Source organism: Acanthochromis polyacanthus, chromosome 14, assembly GCF_021347895.1.
Source record: "Acanthochromis polyacanthus isolate Apoly-LR-REF ecotype Palm Island chromosome 14, KAUST_Apoly_ChrSc, whole genome shotgun sequence".
In the NCBI taxonomy this organism is placed as follows: Eukaryota; Metazoa; Chordata; class Actinopteri; family Pomacentridae; genus Acanthochromis; species Acanthochromis polyacanthus.
Window position 1 is genome coordinate 1,507,546 of NC_067126.1, and position 17,366 is coordinate 1,524,911.

The 17,366-nt window shown below is 45.4% G+C and overlaps 1 protein-coding gene across 1 annotated transcript in view; it reads left to right on the forward strand.

Moving 5' to 3' along the window:
- Positions 1-17,366, forward strand: part of ttn.1 (titin, tandem duplicate 1) — a 198,695-nt gene that overhangs the window by 11,472 nt on the left and 169,857 nt on the right. The window contains exons 20-41 of the mRNA XM_051959381.1: positions 452-616; positions 711-879; positions 1,638-3,331; positions 3,415-3,696; positions 4,108-4,374; positions 4,612-4,884; positions 4,971-5,234; positions 5,869-6,129; positions 6,211-6,471; positions 7,871-8,134; positions 8,253-8,513; positions 8,596-8,856; positions 9,407-9,667; positions 10,505-10,646; positions 10,733-10,901; positions 11,155-11,386; positions 11,891-12,175; positions 13,260-13,376; positions 13,492-13,680; positions 15,246-15,743; positions 16,019-16,510; positions 16,849-16,899. Coding sequence (XP_051815341.1) covers positions 452-616; positions 711-879; positions 1,638-3,331; positions 3,415-3,696; positions 4,108-4,374; positions 4,612-4,884; positions 4,971-5,234; positions 5,869-6,129; positions 6,211-6,471; positions 7,871-8,134; positions 8,253-8,513; positions 8,596-8,856; positions 9,407-9,667; positions 10,505-10,646; positions 10,733-10,901; positions 11,155-11,386; positions 11,891-12,175; positions 13,260-13,376; positions 13,492-13,680; positions 15,246-15,743; positions 16,019-16,510; positions 16,849-16,899 — 6,858 coding nt within the window. The remainder of the gene's footprint in view (positions 1-451; positions 617-710; positions 880-1,637; positions 3,332-3,414; positions 3,697-4,107; positions 4,375-4,611; positions 4,885-4,970; positions 5,235-5,868; positions 6,130-6,210; positions 6,472-7,870; positions 8,135-8,252; positions 8,514-8,595; positions 8,857-9,406; positions 9,668-10,504; positions 10,647-10,732; positions 10,902-11,154; positions 11,387-11,890; positions 12,176-13,259; positions 13,377-13,491; positions 13,681-15,245; positions 15,744-16,018; positions 16,511-16,848; positions 16,900-17,366) is intronic.

A 17,366-nucleotide genomic window follows, 5' to 3' on the forward strand; every position in this document is an offset into this window, starting at 1 on the left:
ACGGAATAGATTTTAAGTTTAATTTATCTGCTAATATTCTACCTCCAGGCCTTTTATATCACAGAACAGCAGTTTTAGCTGCTCTTTGATCAGGGCAAGTGGATTACAGAGATCTTGTCTTTCCAGTGGCATTCCCAAGGCTTTGCCTCCTTTTTCGATTCGATGTCTTTCCTACTGACACACTTTTCAACATGTGCTCCTTGATTGGCTTTTTGGTTGCTCTTAGTGTTCATACTTATTTTAATTGAGTAACTGATCTTACAACTCCTTATCCCGTTATGCCTTGTGTTTATGTTGGGTTTTTTGCTTTATTGCACATATTCTGTACTTTCGTCAACAGTTTTAAAACTTGTTCAAGATAAATTAATTAGATTTTAATGTGAGATCTTAATTAAAGTTGTTCTTAAAGATAAGTTAATGTGACAATAATCCAGATTCATTGTTTTACCAGGACAACAAGTGGTTAGCGACTACACCCATAAGATCGTGGTTAAAGAGGACGGTACTCAGTCCCTGATCATCGCACCAGCTCTGCCACCGGACTCTGGAGAATGGACCGTTGTAGCTCAGAACCGAGCCGGACGATCTTCCCTCTCTGTCACTCTCACTGTCGATGGTGAGATTCAACATCTCCGGTGTAGTTTGTGTGATCTATGGGCATCTTTTGTAGAAGAAGATACTTATGGTACTTTAATCTTTATCTTTTTCAGCTAAAGAGACCTTGGTGCGTCCACAGTTCACTGAGAAGCTGAAGAACATCAGTGTGAAGCAGGGAACTCTGGTAGAACTGGCTGTCAAAGCCATCGGAAACCCGCTGCCGGATATCGTCTGGCTGAAAAACAGCGACATTGTCACCCCTCACAAGCACCCAAACATCAAGTACGCCTCTCATCAGCAGCATTTATGACGAACATCTCTGGTATTCAAACAGCTGACAGTAAAACCACAACACTGCTGGAGTTCTTGTGTATTTATACAGTGAAGATTCAGCTGCAACTACATGAACTTGTAGCTGCTGCACATTGTTGTTCACACGTTGTTCATAGTATTCCTAAATCCTGTTGGAGAACGTAATAATGTCACTACTTTTTTATTCATTTCCTTAGTCAGACACATAAAGACTAAAGCTAAGTAAGCCATAAAGTTAAGTCCTGTTTCTGTAAGGATTCAAGTGATGCATAAAAATATTCTCCTATATGAAAAGAAAAAAGAAAAAGAACAATTAGGAGACAAAGCAATCATAAGCCACTTTTCCACTGCAGGACATTAAAGGCCATTTTAGGGCACCTTTGTTGATGTTTGGGGAAAAAAGTATGCATCCCAGCGTCTGTGCTTTTTTTACGGGCAGTTCCTGTAAGTATTTGCATCAACCCGTGCCTGAACATTGTTTCTGCAGTGGAATATTACCTCTAGATGTTCCACCCAGGTGACATCCGATCAGTTTGCTTGACCTCCTGAGAAGGAAAAATCTGCCCTCATTTTTATATCAAAATTGTATTTTTATATTTGTCAAAATTCTGATAATGTTTAAAAATCTAGTATTTTACTTTGAATAAAAGTATTCCTCCCAGCTAGGGAAAGTTTTTGTACCTTTTTAATGTTAAAGTTATTCTAATGTGGTAAATCTCACATACCAGGATCGAAGGAACCAGAGGAGAAGCCAAATTCCAGATTCCCTCAGCAGCTGGCTCAGACAGCGCCTGGTACACCGCTACAGCCATCAACAAGGCCGGCAGAGACACCACCCGCTGCAGAGTCAACGTGGAGGTGGAATACGTTGAGCCTGAGCCTGAGAGGAAACTCATTATCCCCAAAGGAACCTACAAAGCTAAAGAGATCGCCCCTCCAGAAGTGGAGCCTCTCCACCTGCGATATGGTCAGGAGCAGTGGGAGGAGGGAGACCTCTATGACAAAGAGAAGCAGCAGAAACCACAGTTCAAGAAAAAGCTGACCTCTGTCCGCATGAAGCGCTTCGGTCCGGCTCATTTTGAGTGCAGACTGACTCCTATTGGCGATCCCACCATGGTGGTGGAGTGGCTGCATGATGGCAAACCTCTGGCCGCCGCCAACAGGCTGCGCATGGTCAATGAATTTGGCTACTGCAGTCTGGACTATGAAGTCGCTTACGCCAGAGACAGCGGTGTCATCACCTGCAGAGCTACCAACAAGTACGGAGTCGACCAGACCTCGGCCACCCTGATCGTCAAGGATGAGAAGGGGCTTGTTGAGGAAACTCAGCTCCCTGAAGGCAGGAAGGGAACATACAGGATGGACGAGATAGAGCGCATCGCTCATGAAGGTGGACCATATGGAGTCACCGCTGAAGAAGAAACTGAAAAAATGAAGCCAGAAATTGTCCTTCTCCCTGAACCAGTCAGTGTTTTGGAGGGCGACACGGCACGATTCCGCTGCAGAGTGACCGGTTATCCAGCACCGAAGGTCAACTGGTACCTGAACGGACAACTGATCCGCAAAAGCAAGAGGTACAGACTTAGATATGATGGCATTTACTATCTGGAGATCATTGAAATCAAATCCTACGATGCAGGAGAGGTCAAAGTAGTGGCAGACAACAACTTGGGCTCAGCTGAGCACATTGTGAAGCTGGAGATTCAGCAGAAGGAAGACTTCAGGACTCATCTGCGCCGAGCCCCCGAGGCTAAAGCTGCTGAGGCCGCACCCGAACCTGGAAAAACACCTTTTGAGGTGGTGAAGGTGGAGAAACTTGCAGAAGACTCTCAGCTGAAAGAGGTGGTCAAGCTAAAGAAGGCCCAGAGGATTGTCCATGAAAAGGCCACAGAGGAGACGGAGGAGCTGAGGAGCAAGTTCAAGCGCAGGACGGAGGAGGGCTACTATGAGTCCATCACCGCCGTGGAGCTCAAGTCTCGTAAGAGGGACGACTCCTATGAAGATCTGCTGAAGAAGACTAAGGAAGACCTGCTTCATCATGCCAAGGAGAAGGAAGAGGCTGAGAAGAAGAAGGAGGAGGAACGCAAAGTCACAGCTAAACCCCTAAAACCAGAGAGAATCAAGTTGTCAGCCAGCATGGAAGCGCCGAAGATCCTGGAGCGCATCACCAGTCAGACAGTTGCTCAGGGCGAAGAAGTTAAGTTCAGGGTCAGAGTCGTAGGCAGACCAGAACCAGAGTGCCAATGGTTCAAAAACGGTGTTCAGCTGGAGAAGTCGGACCGTGTTTACTGGTACTGGCCTGAGGACCATGTATGTGAACTCGTTATCAGAGACGTCACCGCCGAGGACTCAGCTAGCATCATGGTTAAAGCCTCCAGCAAAGCTGGAGAGACTTCCAGCCACGCCTTCCTGCTAGTCCAAGGTAACACATCTCTGGATTTCAAAATAGGTGGCTAAATGTGGAATTGTGTATTTTCTAATGAGGATTTCTTGTCATTTCTGCAGCTAAGCAAGTCATCACCTTCACGCAGAAGCTGGAGGACGTCAATGCCAAGGAGAAGGACACCATGGCTACTTTTGAGTGTGAAACCAATGAGCCTTTTGTGAAGGTCAAGTGGTTGATGAACAACATGGAGATCTTCTCTGGAGACAAATACAGGATGCACTCTGACAGAAAGGTCCACTTCCTGTCTGTGCTGGTGATCGGCTTGAAGGACGATGCAGAATATTCCTGCGTGGTTGTAGAGGACGAGAACGTCAGGACGAATGCCAGGCTCGCTGTTGAAGGTAGGTTTAGTTTGTGTTCACAGAATACCCCAAATGTGTCTTAATGTTGATGACTTCATGACCTGGGTAAGTGAAAAAAATTCCAAGGAAAACTATTAACTTTGCACTACAGTCCCTTATAGATGTGTTTCTGTAAATTTAACCAGTGTTTTGCTGCATGCTGGTTGAGTCTTACTTTTCGTATCAGCTGCAGTGGAAACTTTAAGCATCACTTCAAAACTAAGGACGCTACTTAACATTTTCTTCACTTGCCTTATAATTGGTAACAAACTGAGAACCAGTCAGAAAACACTGTGAAACGTAGAAATAGACGATACATTTTATTATTATTAATTTTTGTGTCTCTCTGTGAGTGTGGGATTGACTAGAACCACAGTTGCTGATGTTCCATATGTTTTGTGTGATCAACAGGAGCTCCTCTGGAGATCCTGAAGCAGCTGGAGAGCACTGAGGTGCCTGAGACGTACTCTGGAGAGTTTGAATGTGTCGTGTCTCGTGAGGATGCTGAAGGCAGCTGGTTCTTCGGAGAAAAGCTGCTTCCTCCAAGCAGTAAATATGTCATGTCTTCCCGCCGTGGAAGACACACCCTGTCTGTGAAAGACGTCAAGAAGGAAGACCAAGGAAAATACACTTTCAAAGTGGGCGAGTTCAAGACCAGCGCCTCCCTGAAGATGAAGTGTGAGTTATGGAAATTCTATAATTTATGCAGTGAGCTGTGAGATTCTAGTTTGGTACCAAGAAAGGCAATAAACATTTCACAAGATTTCTTGTAGCACCCAAAGGCTGTAGGAACATCTGAATTGTTGTTATGTCTCATGTAATGGTCTGTAAAGAAGCCTGCAGCCTCTAAGGAGCAGCATCCTGACTTAGTTTTGATTGCACACAGCGCTGAACATGTTTGTCCTCACGTTTCAGTACGCCCAGTGACCCTGATGCAGCCTTTGACCGACCTGACAGTCTGTGAGAGCGACATCGCTCAGCTTGAGGTCAAGTTCTCACAGGAGAACGTTGAAGGGACCTGGATGAAGAACGGGCAGCCTGTCACAGCCTCAAACCGTGTGCACATCGTTACTGACAAACAGATCCACAAACTTCTGATCGAAGATACCAGCAAGGATGACTTTGGCGTGTACTCCTTTGTGGTTCCTGCTCAGGAGATCTCAACCTCTGCTAAGCTGGTCATTCAGAGTAGGTCACTTTGGACACCTGACTTCTTCAATTTGCTTAGTTCCCAAATAAAATGTCACTAACAAAACCTTTTATGTCTTGTTCAGCTATTGGTATCCTGATCCCACTGAAGGACACCAGTGCTGTTGAGGGCACGAAGGCTGTCCTGGAGGCCAAGATCTCCGCTCAGGACATCAGCTCTGTCAAGTGGTACCACAACGACAAACTGATAACACCCAGCGAGCGAATCCAGACAGTGGCTAAAGGAGCAAAGCAGCGCCTGGTCTTCAATAGGACCTTCGCCTCTGATGAAGGACACTACAAGCTGGTTGTTGGACGAGTCGACACCACCTGCAAATTCACTATACAGAGTAAGTTACAGTCAAACACTGAGGTGAAAAGCCTGTAATACATGTGTGACTTGCATGTGAAGAAGGAAATTAGCTGAAAGATAAATCTCTTGATTTACCAGTTGATCTAACCCCCACCTGTGGTCATCAACTTTAGGTGGTAATCAAAGGAATGAGAGGAATTAGAGATCAGGGAAGGAGCTCAGAGCAGAGTTGCTGATCTTCATGTGAAAAATGTCCAGCTGAGGTGGTTTAACGTCTGAGTAGGCTCTTCCTGATTAACTTCCTTTAGGGGTAGCAGATAGGAGACCCAGAGCACTCCCATAAACCTGAAACCCGATACAAAGCAGTTTATATGAAGCCAGAAAGTTCAATCAACAGTCAAGTGATCCTAAACTTCCTAAGTTGAACTGAACATGACCTGAACATCACACTGCATCAGTTACACTGGATATAGACCTACACTGATCTTCTCCAACCATAAACAGAACTGATACAGCTCCATCTGCTGGACACTTTCATATCACACTGCCTATGGCCCAGACAAAAATAATGTCTCCAGTTGTTTATTTGGGTTGATGTAAATATGAGAAGAAGCTAGCCAACCATCAGTTCCTTGTCAGTTTCAGTCTTAACCTTCAATCTGTCTCCACAGCCGTCCAGATCGTGAAGCCAATGAAGGACAAAGAGTGTTCCGAGTCAGAGAACGTCACCTTCAAGGTTGAGGTTTCTCACCCTGGCATCGATGCCTTCTGGACCTTCAAGAGGCAGCCGCTCAAAGCCGATGCCAATCACAAGATGGAGTCCAAGAACAAGTGCCACACCCTGACGGTCATGAATGCAATGAAGGATGAAGAGGGCGAGTACATGTTCGCCGCTGGTGAGAAGATGTGCACTGCCACACTCACCGTAACAGGTACGCCAAAGTTTTAACACCTCACAAATCTCAGACATGGTTTCTGTCACTGAGCACTAACCGGCTGTCTTCTGCCACCAGGTGGCGCCATCAAGAGACCCCTGCATGATCTGGTGGTAGCGGACTCCCAGACCGCCGTGCTGGAATGCGAAGTCGCCAACCCATCTGCACAGGGCAAGTGGCTGAAGGACGGGCAGCCGGTCGACTACAGCGACAACGTGGTGAGTGAGGTGGACGGCCCCGTGAGACGTCTGGTCATCGTCATCACCAAAGGCACCGACATTGGAGAGTACACCTACCAGGTCGCCACCTCCAAGACCTCCGCCACCCTGAAGGTCGAGGGTAGGTCCAGGTTTTACTGTGGAAACAGACACCTCTTTGAAGCCTTGATGGCCAAATCATATTTGTGTGAAAAGACACAAACTGAATTTTGTGTCAGTAATATCAAATTACATTTCAAGTTTTTAATGTCATTGTTTTCTCATGATAGCAAATCTGAGAGCTGAAGAAATCATTAGATTTTTTCCCACACTGTTGTATCTTATTACAGCTAAACCTGATGTTAAAAACTAAACTAGCGACCTTCAATGGATTTGTTAAGTAGCATGCTAGCATAGAAGGTACAGCGAGTTACTAACAGGTGACTGGTCTTAGATCTGTCATTGTACTGAACATATAACAGAAACATGTTCTTTTTCTCAACCACATCAGGGCAGAACAGCTAAACAAAATATTTTCCACAATGTTGGAGAATTTTTTCAAATTACCAAATGAAAAATGTACTTTTAACTCATTGGCTGCCAGCTGTTTTCAGAGCAAAGAGCCCCCTACTGTCAGAGTTTTTAAGAATTTTGACAGATTTTTCAAGATCTACAGAATATCAAGTTTTAAGACTACATAAACATTGAAACTATCGAAAGAAAGTGTAGATTCTCTTCTTTCATCAGGAAAAAAAGTTTGTTTCTAGCATTTTCGGTTCTAAAGTTATCGGCAGCAGAACATAGGGTAGTTTCAGCAAAAACACCTGTTTTTGACCAAAAAACAGAGATAACGAGCTTTTTGTACAGAGAGGCACATCAATCACTTTGATGCCAATATTTTTTGGTTTAGTGACATCCCACACAACTGAACAGTTGTTTACTTATATGAAACAACAAAAACAACTCGGAAAAAGCATTTTGAGGTCAACTTTTTAACCTTTTGTTAGCTAAATCATTTATGTACAAATAAACAACACAAGTCAACATTTTGGTTCAGAACAATACATCTTACAAAATATAAGCAATCTATTTTTAGGTGTGTGTGTGTGTGTCTGTGTGTGTGTGTGTTCGCTCTAAACTCATCTGACTCGGCTTCGTCAGATGAGCTCCAGAGAGCGGTGGTGGCGAAACCGAAACCTAGCGCGGCTTTGATCACCAGCAGCTGTTGGCAGCGGCATTTTTTACTGTCGCCCCACCATGGTCACTGTCTTTGTCATTCTTTTGGCCCACCGCAACACTCTCACGTTCCAAAACTCCAGGATTTTCACCGACAAGCTCCGACAGACTGTCCTGCAGCCCCCCCAGTCAAAAAACATGATTGACGTCTGTAGACGTCATTGGCAGCGAACGTTCGGATTTCAATTGACGACGTCAATGGCAGCGAATGAGTTAACAAATATCCATGTAGCCCGGTAGCAGACAGCTAGCCGCTAACTATCTGATTATGCTAACAGAACTAATCATGACCGTTGTTTCCACAGCTGTGAAGGTGAAGAAGACCTTGAAGAACTTGAATGTAGTCGAAACTCAGGAAGCTGTGTTCAGCCTGGAGCTGACTCATGAGAACGTGAGGGGAGCGCAGTGGATTAAGAACGGGGTTGAGATCCAGCCCAGCAATAAATACGAAATCAGCATCGAAGGCACGGTCCACACCTTGAAGATCAATAACTGCAACACACAGGACGAGTCTGTTTACTCCTTCAAACTGGGAAAACTGTCTGCAAACGCCAGACTGAATGTGGAGAGTAAGTAACCACAGAACTTCTAATAAAACACAACACACCTGTAGAAAATACTAATAATTCCTGAGCAACCCTCAGATTCCTGAAAACATTTCCTGTTTGTGGACAAATTTTCCTACAGTCATCAAGATCCTGAAGAAGCCAAAGGATGTGACGTCGCTGCTGGGTGCTACAGCTGTATTTGAAGTTGGCCTCTCTGAGGACGACATTCCAGTGAAATGGATGTTCAAAAACACTGAGCTGAGGCCCAACGAGCACTACAGGATCCTCTCTGAGAAGAAGACCCACAAACTGATTGTCCAAGACGTGGACAACAGCAAAGAGGGCGAGTACACCGCCATCGTGGGCCACCTGCAGTGCAGTGCTCACCTCCTTGTCGAGTGTAAGTTCTAGCATCCTGCAAGTCGTAAACGACAACTGTTGTGTTTGGAATCTGACCTTCCCTCTTTACGTTTTCCCCTCAGCTCTGAGAGTCACCAGACCTCTGAAGAGCGTGGAGGTTCCAGAGACTCAGGTGGCCACGCTGGAGTGTGAAGTGTCTCACTTCAACGTGCCTTCCACCTGGCTGAAGAACGGCGTGGAGATCGAGATGAGCGAGAAGTTCAGGATCGTGGTTCAGGGAAAACTGCACCAGCTGAAGATCATGAACACCAGCAGGGACGACTCTGCAGAGTACACCTTCGTCTGCGGGAACGACCGAGTGTCTGCGACCGTGACCGTCAACCGTAAGACGCTACCACTGACCACAACCCAGACGTTTAGATATTATTATTACTATTAATATTATTACAATGATGGATTCTGTTGGCTTTTCACATTTAAACTACAAACTTTTAGAATGCCTTTTAGTAACTTTCCTTTTTGAAAACACACCTTAGTCTACATGAGGGTGTTTGACAGCAATGAGTCCCTTTATTTCTCAAGTAATTTAGGAATCTAAACCATTAATGAGTATGTTATTTTTCCATGCTCAGAGAATTGTACATGCCAGGGTTATTTTACAGTATTTATTTAATCTGATCAAATCTGAGCAGATCTAATAACTGAACACTGAGAATATTTTGTGACACAAACCAAATTCTCAACTTCTGAAACACCTCAACTTATTAATTAATATGCAGATTAAAGTTTTAGTGACATATGAAACAGCTTTATTTAGGTTGCTATGTTTTGGGGGGTAAATGAAGGATTAATTAAAGTCACTGGTTTTGAAAATACAGCTCCATCAGCTGTGACAGATTCAGTAAACTGATCGTCGGTCTGGCTGTTTTCCAGCTATTATGATCACAACAATGCTGCAGAATGTGAACGCTCAGGAAAAAGACACCGTCACGTTTGAGGTGAACGTCAACTACGAGAGCATCACGTACAAATGGCTGAAGAACGGCGTGGAGATCCGGTCCACCGACAGATGCCAGGCTCGCTGCAAACAGCTCACTCACACTCTGAGCATCAGGAACGTTCACTTCGGAGACAGCGCCGAGTACACCTTCACGGCGGGTTCTGCTGTTACCACAGCCAAGCTCTTTGTTGAGTGTAAGATGTCTTTCAGCTCTGTTTTGGGTCTCCACCAATGCTAGATATAAACAGCACTGTGTTCTAATTCACTCAACCAATAATTTGTGTGGTCTGTGAGAACAGAACCAGATGAAAACTGTTTAGAACCTATTCCCTCGCCACTTTAAAGACCACCAGGACCTCCAGAAAGACTTGTAAGACTTCCTCAATGACATATAGAATATTCTAGTAACAACAATAACCTCATCAGTGACCACTAGAACCTCCCCAGTGACATATATAATGTTCCATTAACAACAAGAAAATTTCTATCAACTGCTGGACCCCTGCAATCTTTGCGCTGACCATTTATGGGGTTTCTAGAACGTCTTCAAAGACTTCCTGATTCTCTCTAAATGATGAATCAGACTTCTTTAATGGCCACTAAGTGACAGTTACATCTTTCCTACCCTTAGAGCATCCTAGTTAACATCTAGAAGCTTCCCAGTGGTTACTAGAACCTTATCATTATTGGAGAACCTCTGTATTGAGTACTAAAGTCTCCAGAAATGATAAATTACACCTAAAACAATAACTAAAACCTTGTCAAGAAAACCTCCCTTAGATTTAGGACATCCTAGAACTTCTTAAAGGACTTCTAGAACTTCCTACATGACCACTGAAATCCCTAATAGGATCCCCTGAGGGACATAAAGAACCTCCTCACTGACTACAAGCTACAGGATAAACTCTAGAACCTCCTAAAGGACTTCCTGGAGACTGGGTGGCTGTTTGGGATTTGGTTCCTTGTTGAGGTCAAACTTTCTGATCGATGTTGGATTTATTCAGTGAATTTCTGCCTGTGTTCTCCTGCAGCTCGTGTGGTTGAATTCACCAAACAGCTGAAGGACCTGAAGATCACCGAGAAGAAAAGGGCCACTTTCGAGTGTGAGATTTCTGAACCGAACATTCAGGTGATGTGGATGAAGGACGGTCAGGAGCTGGAGATATCCGACAGGTAGAGCAGCTCACGTTCAGGTGTACTTTAGCCAATGTTACCGACATGGTGATGATGGTGTACTTTACCTTCTATGTGTCCTACAGGTACAAAATGACCTCAGATAAATTTGTGCACCGTCTCGTTCTGCCCTCGGTCCGCCTCTCTGATGCTGGTGAATACACCGCTGTGGCCGGGTCGAGCATGTCCAAGGGCCACCTGGGAGTTGAGGGACGAGACGTGAAGATCTCAGAACCTGCCAGTAGGGACATCACAGTGAGTTCATGGAGTTATCTACACACAAATGCAGCTGTGACCCACCAGGACTCTCAGGATATCCAATAATATTATGTTCATTCAGGCATTGCCTTTGAGGAGACACACTGGGTTTGATCTGCTGAAAGTAAACATCCAAATAGGTTCCTTTTAGTACTTTTCTTTCTAATCAGGAACTGATTTTAACGAGAATTCTAGAGGAGTCCTGGAATCTGCATTTCTGTTATTCAGCCCCACCAATCTGTTTTTATAGGTTGTTGAGAAACACAGAGCAAACTTCGAGTTTGAGGTGAACGAGGATGATGTTGAAGGCCGCTGGATGAGGAACGGAGTGGAGATCCAGCTCTCAGTGGAGGAGAGGTTCAGCTACGTCACCATCAGGAAGCTGCACCGCCTCACCATCTCCGAGACCTACAGGAGCGACGCCGGCGAGTACACCTTCTTAGCCGGCAAGAACAGGAGCACCATGAACCTTCATATCAGACGTAAGAGCTCCAAGCTTTACTTCTACTGCTGTACAAACTAACCTCCTAAGGGACTGTATTTAGAACATCCTAAATTACTGACTGAACTATCTTGAAAACTGCTGCCCTGGAGCCTCAAAAACCTTCCCAGTGACCAGTAGAACAATTTTAGAGGACCCAGAACCTCTACTGTAACTACTAACCATTGTGGGAGAATATCCCTACCATGTACTCGAGGATAACTACATCCTCCTCAGTGACCACTATATCCTTTGTTTGAAGCCTTAATTTAACCATTTTTAGGAGCCCTAGAACCTCTCCATCGGTGAGGTTCTAGGGCTCCTTTAGGAGGTTGGACCAGGATCTAGCAGCTATCCAGTGGAACCTCTTCAGTGACCACTAGAAGCTTTTCTAGAAGCTGTAGGTTCTTGGGCTCCTAAAAAGGGTCTAGTAAATGTAACCACTGCTGTGGAATCCTGCAGTTAGTTGTGCGGAACCCTGAGTAACTTCGGTCTTGTTCCTCAGTGCCGGAGCCTCCTCAGATTGTCCGCCACATGCAGCCCCAGACGGCGCTGTCAGGCCGGTCGGTTCGGTTCTCTGCGCAGGTGAGCGGCATCCCCCTGCCTCAGGTGTCCTGGTACAAAGACTCCCAGGCTCTGTCCACCAGCTACAAGTGCAAGTTCCTCCACGACGGAGAGGAACACACGCTATTGCTGCTGGAGGTCTTCCCCGAAGACGCCGCCATCTACAGCTGTGAGGCCAAGAACGACTACGGAGAGGCGACAAGCTCCGCCCCTCTCACAGTAGAAGGTGTGTTTGGTCATTAAGCAGATGCTGGAATCTGATTTATTTGTGACTTTTTAGCTGATACGTTCTAGTTATTAGTAATCAAGGAGACGATTGGCAATGTTTTGAACTTATAGCTACAGTGAGTTTGGATTTAATATCTTTTGAATGGACAGCAGTACCGATGGTTCTAACAGGGTCAGCCCATCTGTCTGACCTAATCAGTCAGCTGATCTTTTATCTACAGTAACTTTAGTATATTTAATGAAGCCGAGATCAGCAGTCCCTTCATTTGGCTTCAGTTTTTATTAGAGCTCAGATGTATTCCTCCTCCTAAATGTCATGGTTCTATCTGCTGGACTGAAGAAGTTCTGAAAAGTCTATTAAAAAGTGATAAATCTGAACCCTCCTCTATGGACTTCAAGGACCTGGAATGTTCTAAGTGAGATTAGACTTAAAGACTGGAAGCAGGAAAGCAGAACGTCCCCTCGAGAAAGTTCTAGAGTAGACCTACCGACAACTGGAGAAAGTTCTAGAGTAGACCTACCGACAACTGGAGAAAGTTCTAGAGTAGACCTACTGACAACTGGAGAAAGTTCTAGAGTAGGCCTACCGACAACTGGAGAAAGTTCTAGAGTAGACCTACCAACAACTGGAGAAAGTTCTAGAGTAGGCCTACCGACAACTGGAGAAAGTTCTAGAGTAGGCCTACCGACAACTGGAGAAAGTTCTAGAGTAGACCTACCAACAACTGGAGAAAGTTCTAGAGTAGGCCTACCGACAACTGGAGAAAGTTCTAGAGCAGACCTACCGACAACTGGAGAAAGTTCTAGAGCAGACCTACCGACAGTTGTACAGTTCAGTCCTCTATGGACTTCAAGGACCTGGAACTCTGGAAATATTCCCAGTATGAAGGTAGAACTCTGTTTATTGATGAAGTTACTGGAGATGAAGAACCAGATGTTCTGAGGAGATGAGATCGGAGGAAATGTTCTCAGTTTATTTTCTATGAATGACAGTAACACATTTATGTCAGACTATTGTTTGCTTGATGAATCACTAGTTTAATAGCAGCCAGTCTTCACACTAATGATGCTTCTTCTTCCAGTTCCTGAGGTGATTGAAGCCGCCCGGATCGCTCCTCCGGTCCTCATCAGCCCCATGCGTGACGTTCTGGTGTCAGAGGGCAACCAGGCCCAGTTCCTGTGCAGCATCTCTGGGGAAGGTAGAGACCACACCTCCCTTTATCAACACATTTTTCTGTCCAGAGCTTCCAGACGTTGTGGTGAGTGCTGTTTGTCTCCGGTGATGCTGACTAACCACTGCTGCTGTGTCTCCAGATGTGCAGATTTCTTGGTTCTGTAATGACAGAGAGGTCAGGCAGTCAGACATCTTCAGGATGTCTCATTACGGTGAAACCTGCCAGTTGGACATTTCCAGAGTCCTCCCGAGCCACGAAGGAGAGTACTCATGTGTTGCCACAAACTCGGCAGGAATGGTCACATGTGCTGCCTCTCTGAACATCGACGGTGAGTCCTGCAGACGTCCAGACGAACCGTCGCCTGAATCCCTGCATGTTCCTCACAGGGCTGCTCTGATTCCTAACTCACACTGAGAGTCCTGCTTTTAAAACTCATGTTAGCCGTTGAGCTAACAACAAACCGGTCAGAGCATCCCTGTGTGTTAGGACGGTGTGTGCAGACAGGTGTGTCACACTTCACTCACCTGTCAAATATAAACCAAGCATCTGTTGGTGCACAGAGACTCTTCCTGAGCCAACAGAGAGCTGCATGGTGTCAGATAGCTGCAGACAGCATCGCTGCTGCACGAAAAAACAAAACCTAAAAGAAGAAATGGTGAAAATCTGCAGCAGTGATGCCAGAAACAAGACATTAAATACCTGTAATGTTTAAACTGTGATAACAGCAGCAAATATCTGTAAAATCATATCTGGAGCTGATGTAAATGCAGTTAAGGAGTGTCATTTTGCAGTCACGCAGTGTGAAAGAACAGATAATTTGTGGTTGCACAAAGTCAGAAGATGTTTATCTGAAACACAAAAAGACATTTAGCAGATAACGAGCTGACACCTGAGCAGTTTGTCGGTTCATTTATGTTATCTGGAATCAATTAAAAACAATAAGAATGCTGATAATTAGAAATGATTAATTGAATTAATGGGTCAGTTACGACCTGAGCTAACTAACAAACAGTTGAATCTTAAAGGAGCTCCAGCTGAGAAACTGTCAGTAAACTTTCCTCAAACACTTTCAGCCACTGGAGTTCACAGTTGGTTTGTAGCTGATATAAGAGAATGTTCAGCTAATATATTAACTCCAGATCCTCCATCATGTTCAAACTATTTAATTTACTTCCCCAGACCACCAACACTGTTTGGTTCATATTACCAAGCAGTGATCAAACAGCTCATTCTAAACCTACATGCTCACTATAGCAATGTTAAACAACTCAATTCATGTTTTCTTCTCAAACTAAACCTGTTTAAAAAGAAAAATTAGACTAAATGTTCAGAAAGACCACATTAATGATTTTATTTGTGTAACCGAAGCTGTTAAAAATCAAAGGACTAAAATTTGACTAAACCTAAAACACATTTCTACCAAAGACTAAAACTGAAAGTTAAAACTGCTGGAGAAGATTTTCCAGCTGCTTCATCATGTCGAAGCACTCGGACTGACCAGAGCATGAAGAAGTGTTTGATCCTCACTGGAAGCTTCGTCCTCCAGGTTTCTCTCTGCATGAATCTTCTCTCCCACAAACAGTCGTAACCGTCTCCCTGTGAGACGAGATCTTTGTTTCAGAGAATGCAGCATGGTCAGATCACAGCAGCTTTCCAGGTTCCTCTCACTCCAGCACGGATGTAGTCTAAAGCTGTTTTACTTTGAGTTTTGGCTCCGGTCAAGCTTGCATGATTGACAGCGGAAACCAGCCAGTGTGGCTCCCTCACTGATAATGACTGATCCTCAACGCTCCACCTCCACTGCTCACCTCAACAAGCTGTGACACAAGTAACCTGGAGAAGTCACCAGAATGATGTGTTGACCTAATTCTTCTACTCTTTCTTATTGCCCAGATGAGAAAGCCTTAGCTAGTATGTCGACCACTGGGGCTGAGACTAAGCTAACTCAGAGCCTGGAGGCTCGGACGGAGAGCTTCAGCTCTCTGTCGGTGGGACAAACCTCCCACAGTGTTGAGTTTACTGAGACGGTCTCTGAGAGTTCCTCCGTGTCTTGGAGGACGTTTGAGATTCAGATGGAAAGCTCTGAGAGCAGCTTTGATTTCAAACTCTCGGCCAGCCCTGAGCTGCTGATGGAAATGAACGACGTCCAGGTGAAAAGCGGCGAAATGGCCGAGTTCAGCTGCTCGTTCGATGGGCAGCCCTTCACTGCCGTGGTCTGGGATCACAACGGCCAGAACCTGGTGGACACAGAGCGGGTGAGGAGCTCTCAGAGCGGGGCCGTGTTGTCCCTGGTCATCCAGGGTGTCGGTGTGGCGGACCAGGGCCGGTACCGCTGCACCGCCACCAACCAACACGGCCAGAACAGCTGCTCCGCCCAGCTCACTGTTGAAGGTGGTTAATCTTTCTTTTCTTACTAGTCTGTCTCTTCATCTGGTCCATCCCACCTCCTGCTCCTCCCGCTTCGTCCCCCATGATTTAATATTTCCTCTGTAACCTGTTAGGATGTAATAGAATAACAAGCTTTGTAGCTAGTTTATCCTCTTTCTGCTGTTTCCAGCTTTGCCTCGCTAACCTCATCATCCATCCTACTAACCCTTTAGTGTTTAGAGTCTCAGCCTTTTACTCTCTGACCCCTAATTACTCTCCCTAACTTTATTCTTACCCAGCTAAAGAAGCGAATGTCAAAGCAGAAACCCCCATCCCTACCGATTCTGTGCGTAAAGTGTCTCAGGCAGACAGGGAGACCCCTAGAGATCCCCCCGACCAAGACAAGCCGGAGGCGGTGGAGAAGCCGGGACCATCGCCTCCATCTTCCCAGAGAACTCAGAGCCTCATCAGCCACCTGTACTTCCCCGACGTCCTGCCTCACGACAAGCGACTCTCCGACGGCCCAGAGTTCCTGATCAAACTCCCCCCTGAGCTGCTGGTCCGAAGCCAAGGCAGCAGCTCCCTGTATTGCGTTATGAAGGGGCTCCCCGCTGCGTTTGTCATTTGGCTTTACAACCGGTTGAATGTTGAGGATTCGGTGTCTTACTCTCTGAAACATGACGGCCCCCTGTGCTGTAGAAATGTTAATATGGGACCCGGACAAGGTGGCTCTTACACTTGCAAAAATGTGAGCTCAGCCGGAGATGCTGAGCGCAGCACAGTGACGAAAGGTTGGCATCTGCATGCTTTGGTCCTTCTGCTCGCTCGGGCTTTGTACCATCACATTGCTTTCCACCCACACAGCCAGCAGAGACACACTTCTTCACAGGGCGACACCACGTCCAGGCTTTAACCACTGAGATTAAAACAGAGATAAAGAAAGGGACAGTCACACCACTTAGCTTATTCCTCAAAGCCAGAGGTGCAGCACACTAAGAGGCCAAAGGAAGCATGCACTGTACCAGTTAAAGAAACCAAAGATGGTCTGGATGCACGAGCTGCCACTGACTCTAACGTCTCACAGCAGGTCTGGAGTGTTTCTAATCTGTAAACATCTGTGTCTTTACAGTAACTACAGTGGAGGAGGAACCCGTGATCGAGGTGCAGGAGGAAGTGAAAGGTAAAGATGGTTTCATGGAGAACAGTTTTTAATGTTGATGTCTTTACAAAGCAGATGTTTGTATTGTCTGGTCTTCAGGTCTGGCTGGTAAGAATTTTATTTTCCCCAAATTACCTTGAACACTGCAAACGTTTTACTAAACATACAAAAAGTTCTTATCAAAATGAGTTTGACAAAACTTAAGGTGGACAGCAGCAGGGATGTCCTGATGAAGAGTTTTATTTTTTGTTGATCCAAACTATTTTCATCCAGATTAGCCCCTTGCTGTTTAACACTGTGGTGACCAGAGGAGATGTCACAGTTAATGGTGGCAATCAGAGAGCACTGTGGGAGTTTAGCTAGTAAAGGGGCACCATGACAAAGTCTTGTGTGAGGCTTAATGACCAGCATGTCTGTATAAAGTTGGGATCGAGCAGGACCTCGTTCACCTGCCACATGCTTAACAGGTGCTTTAGTGTCCACTTCAT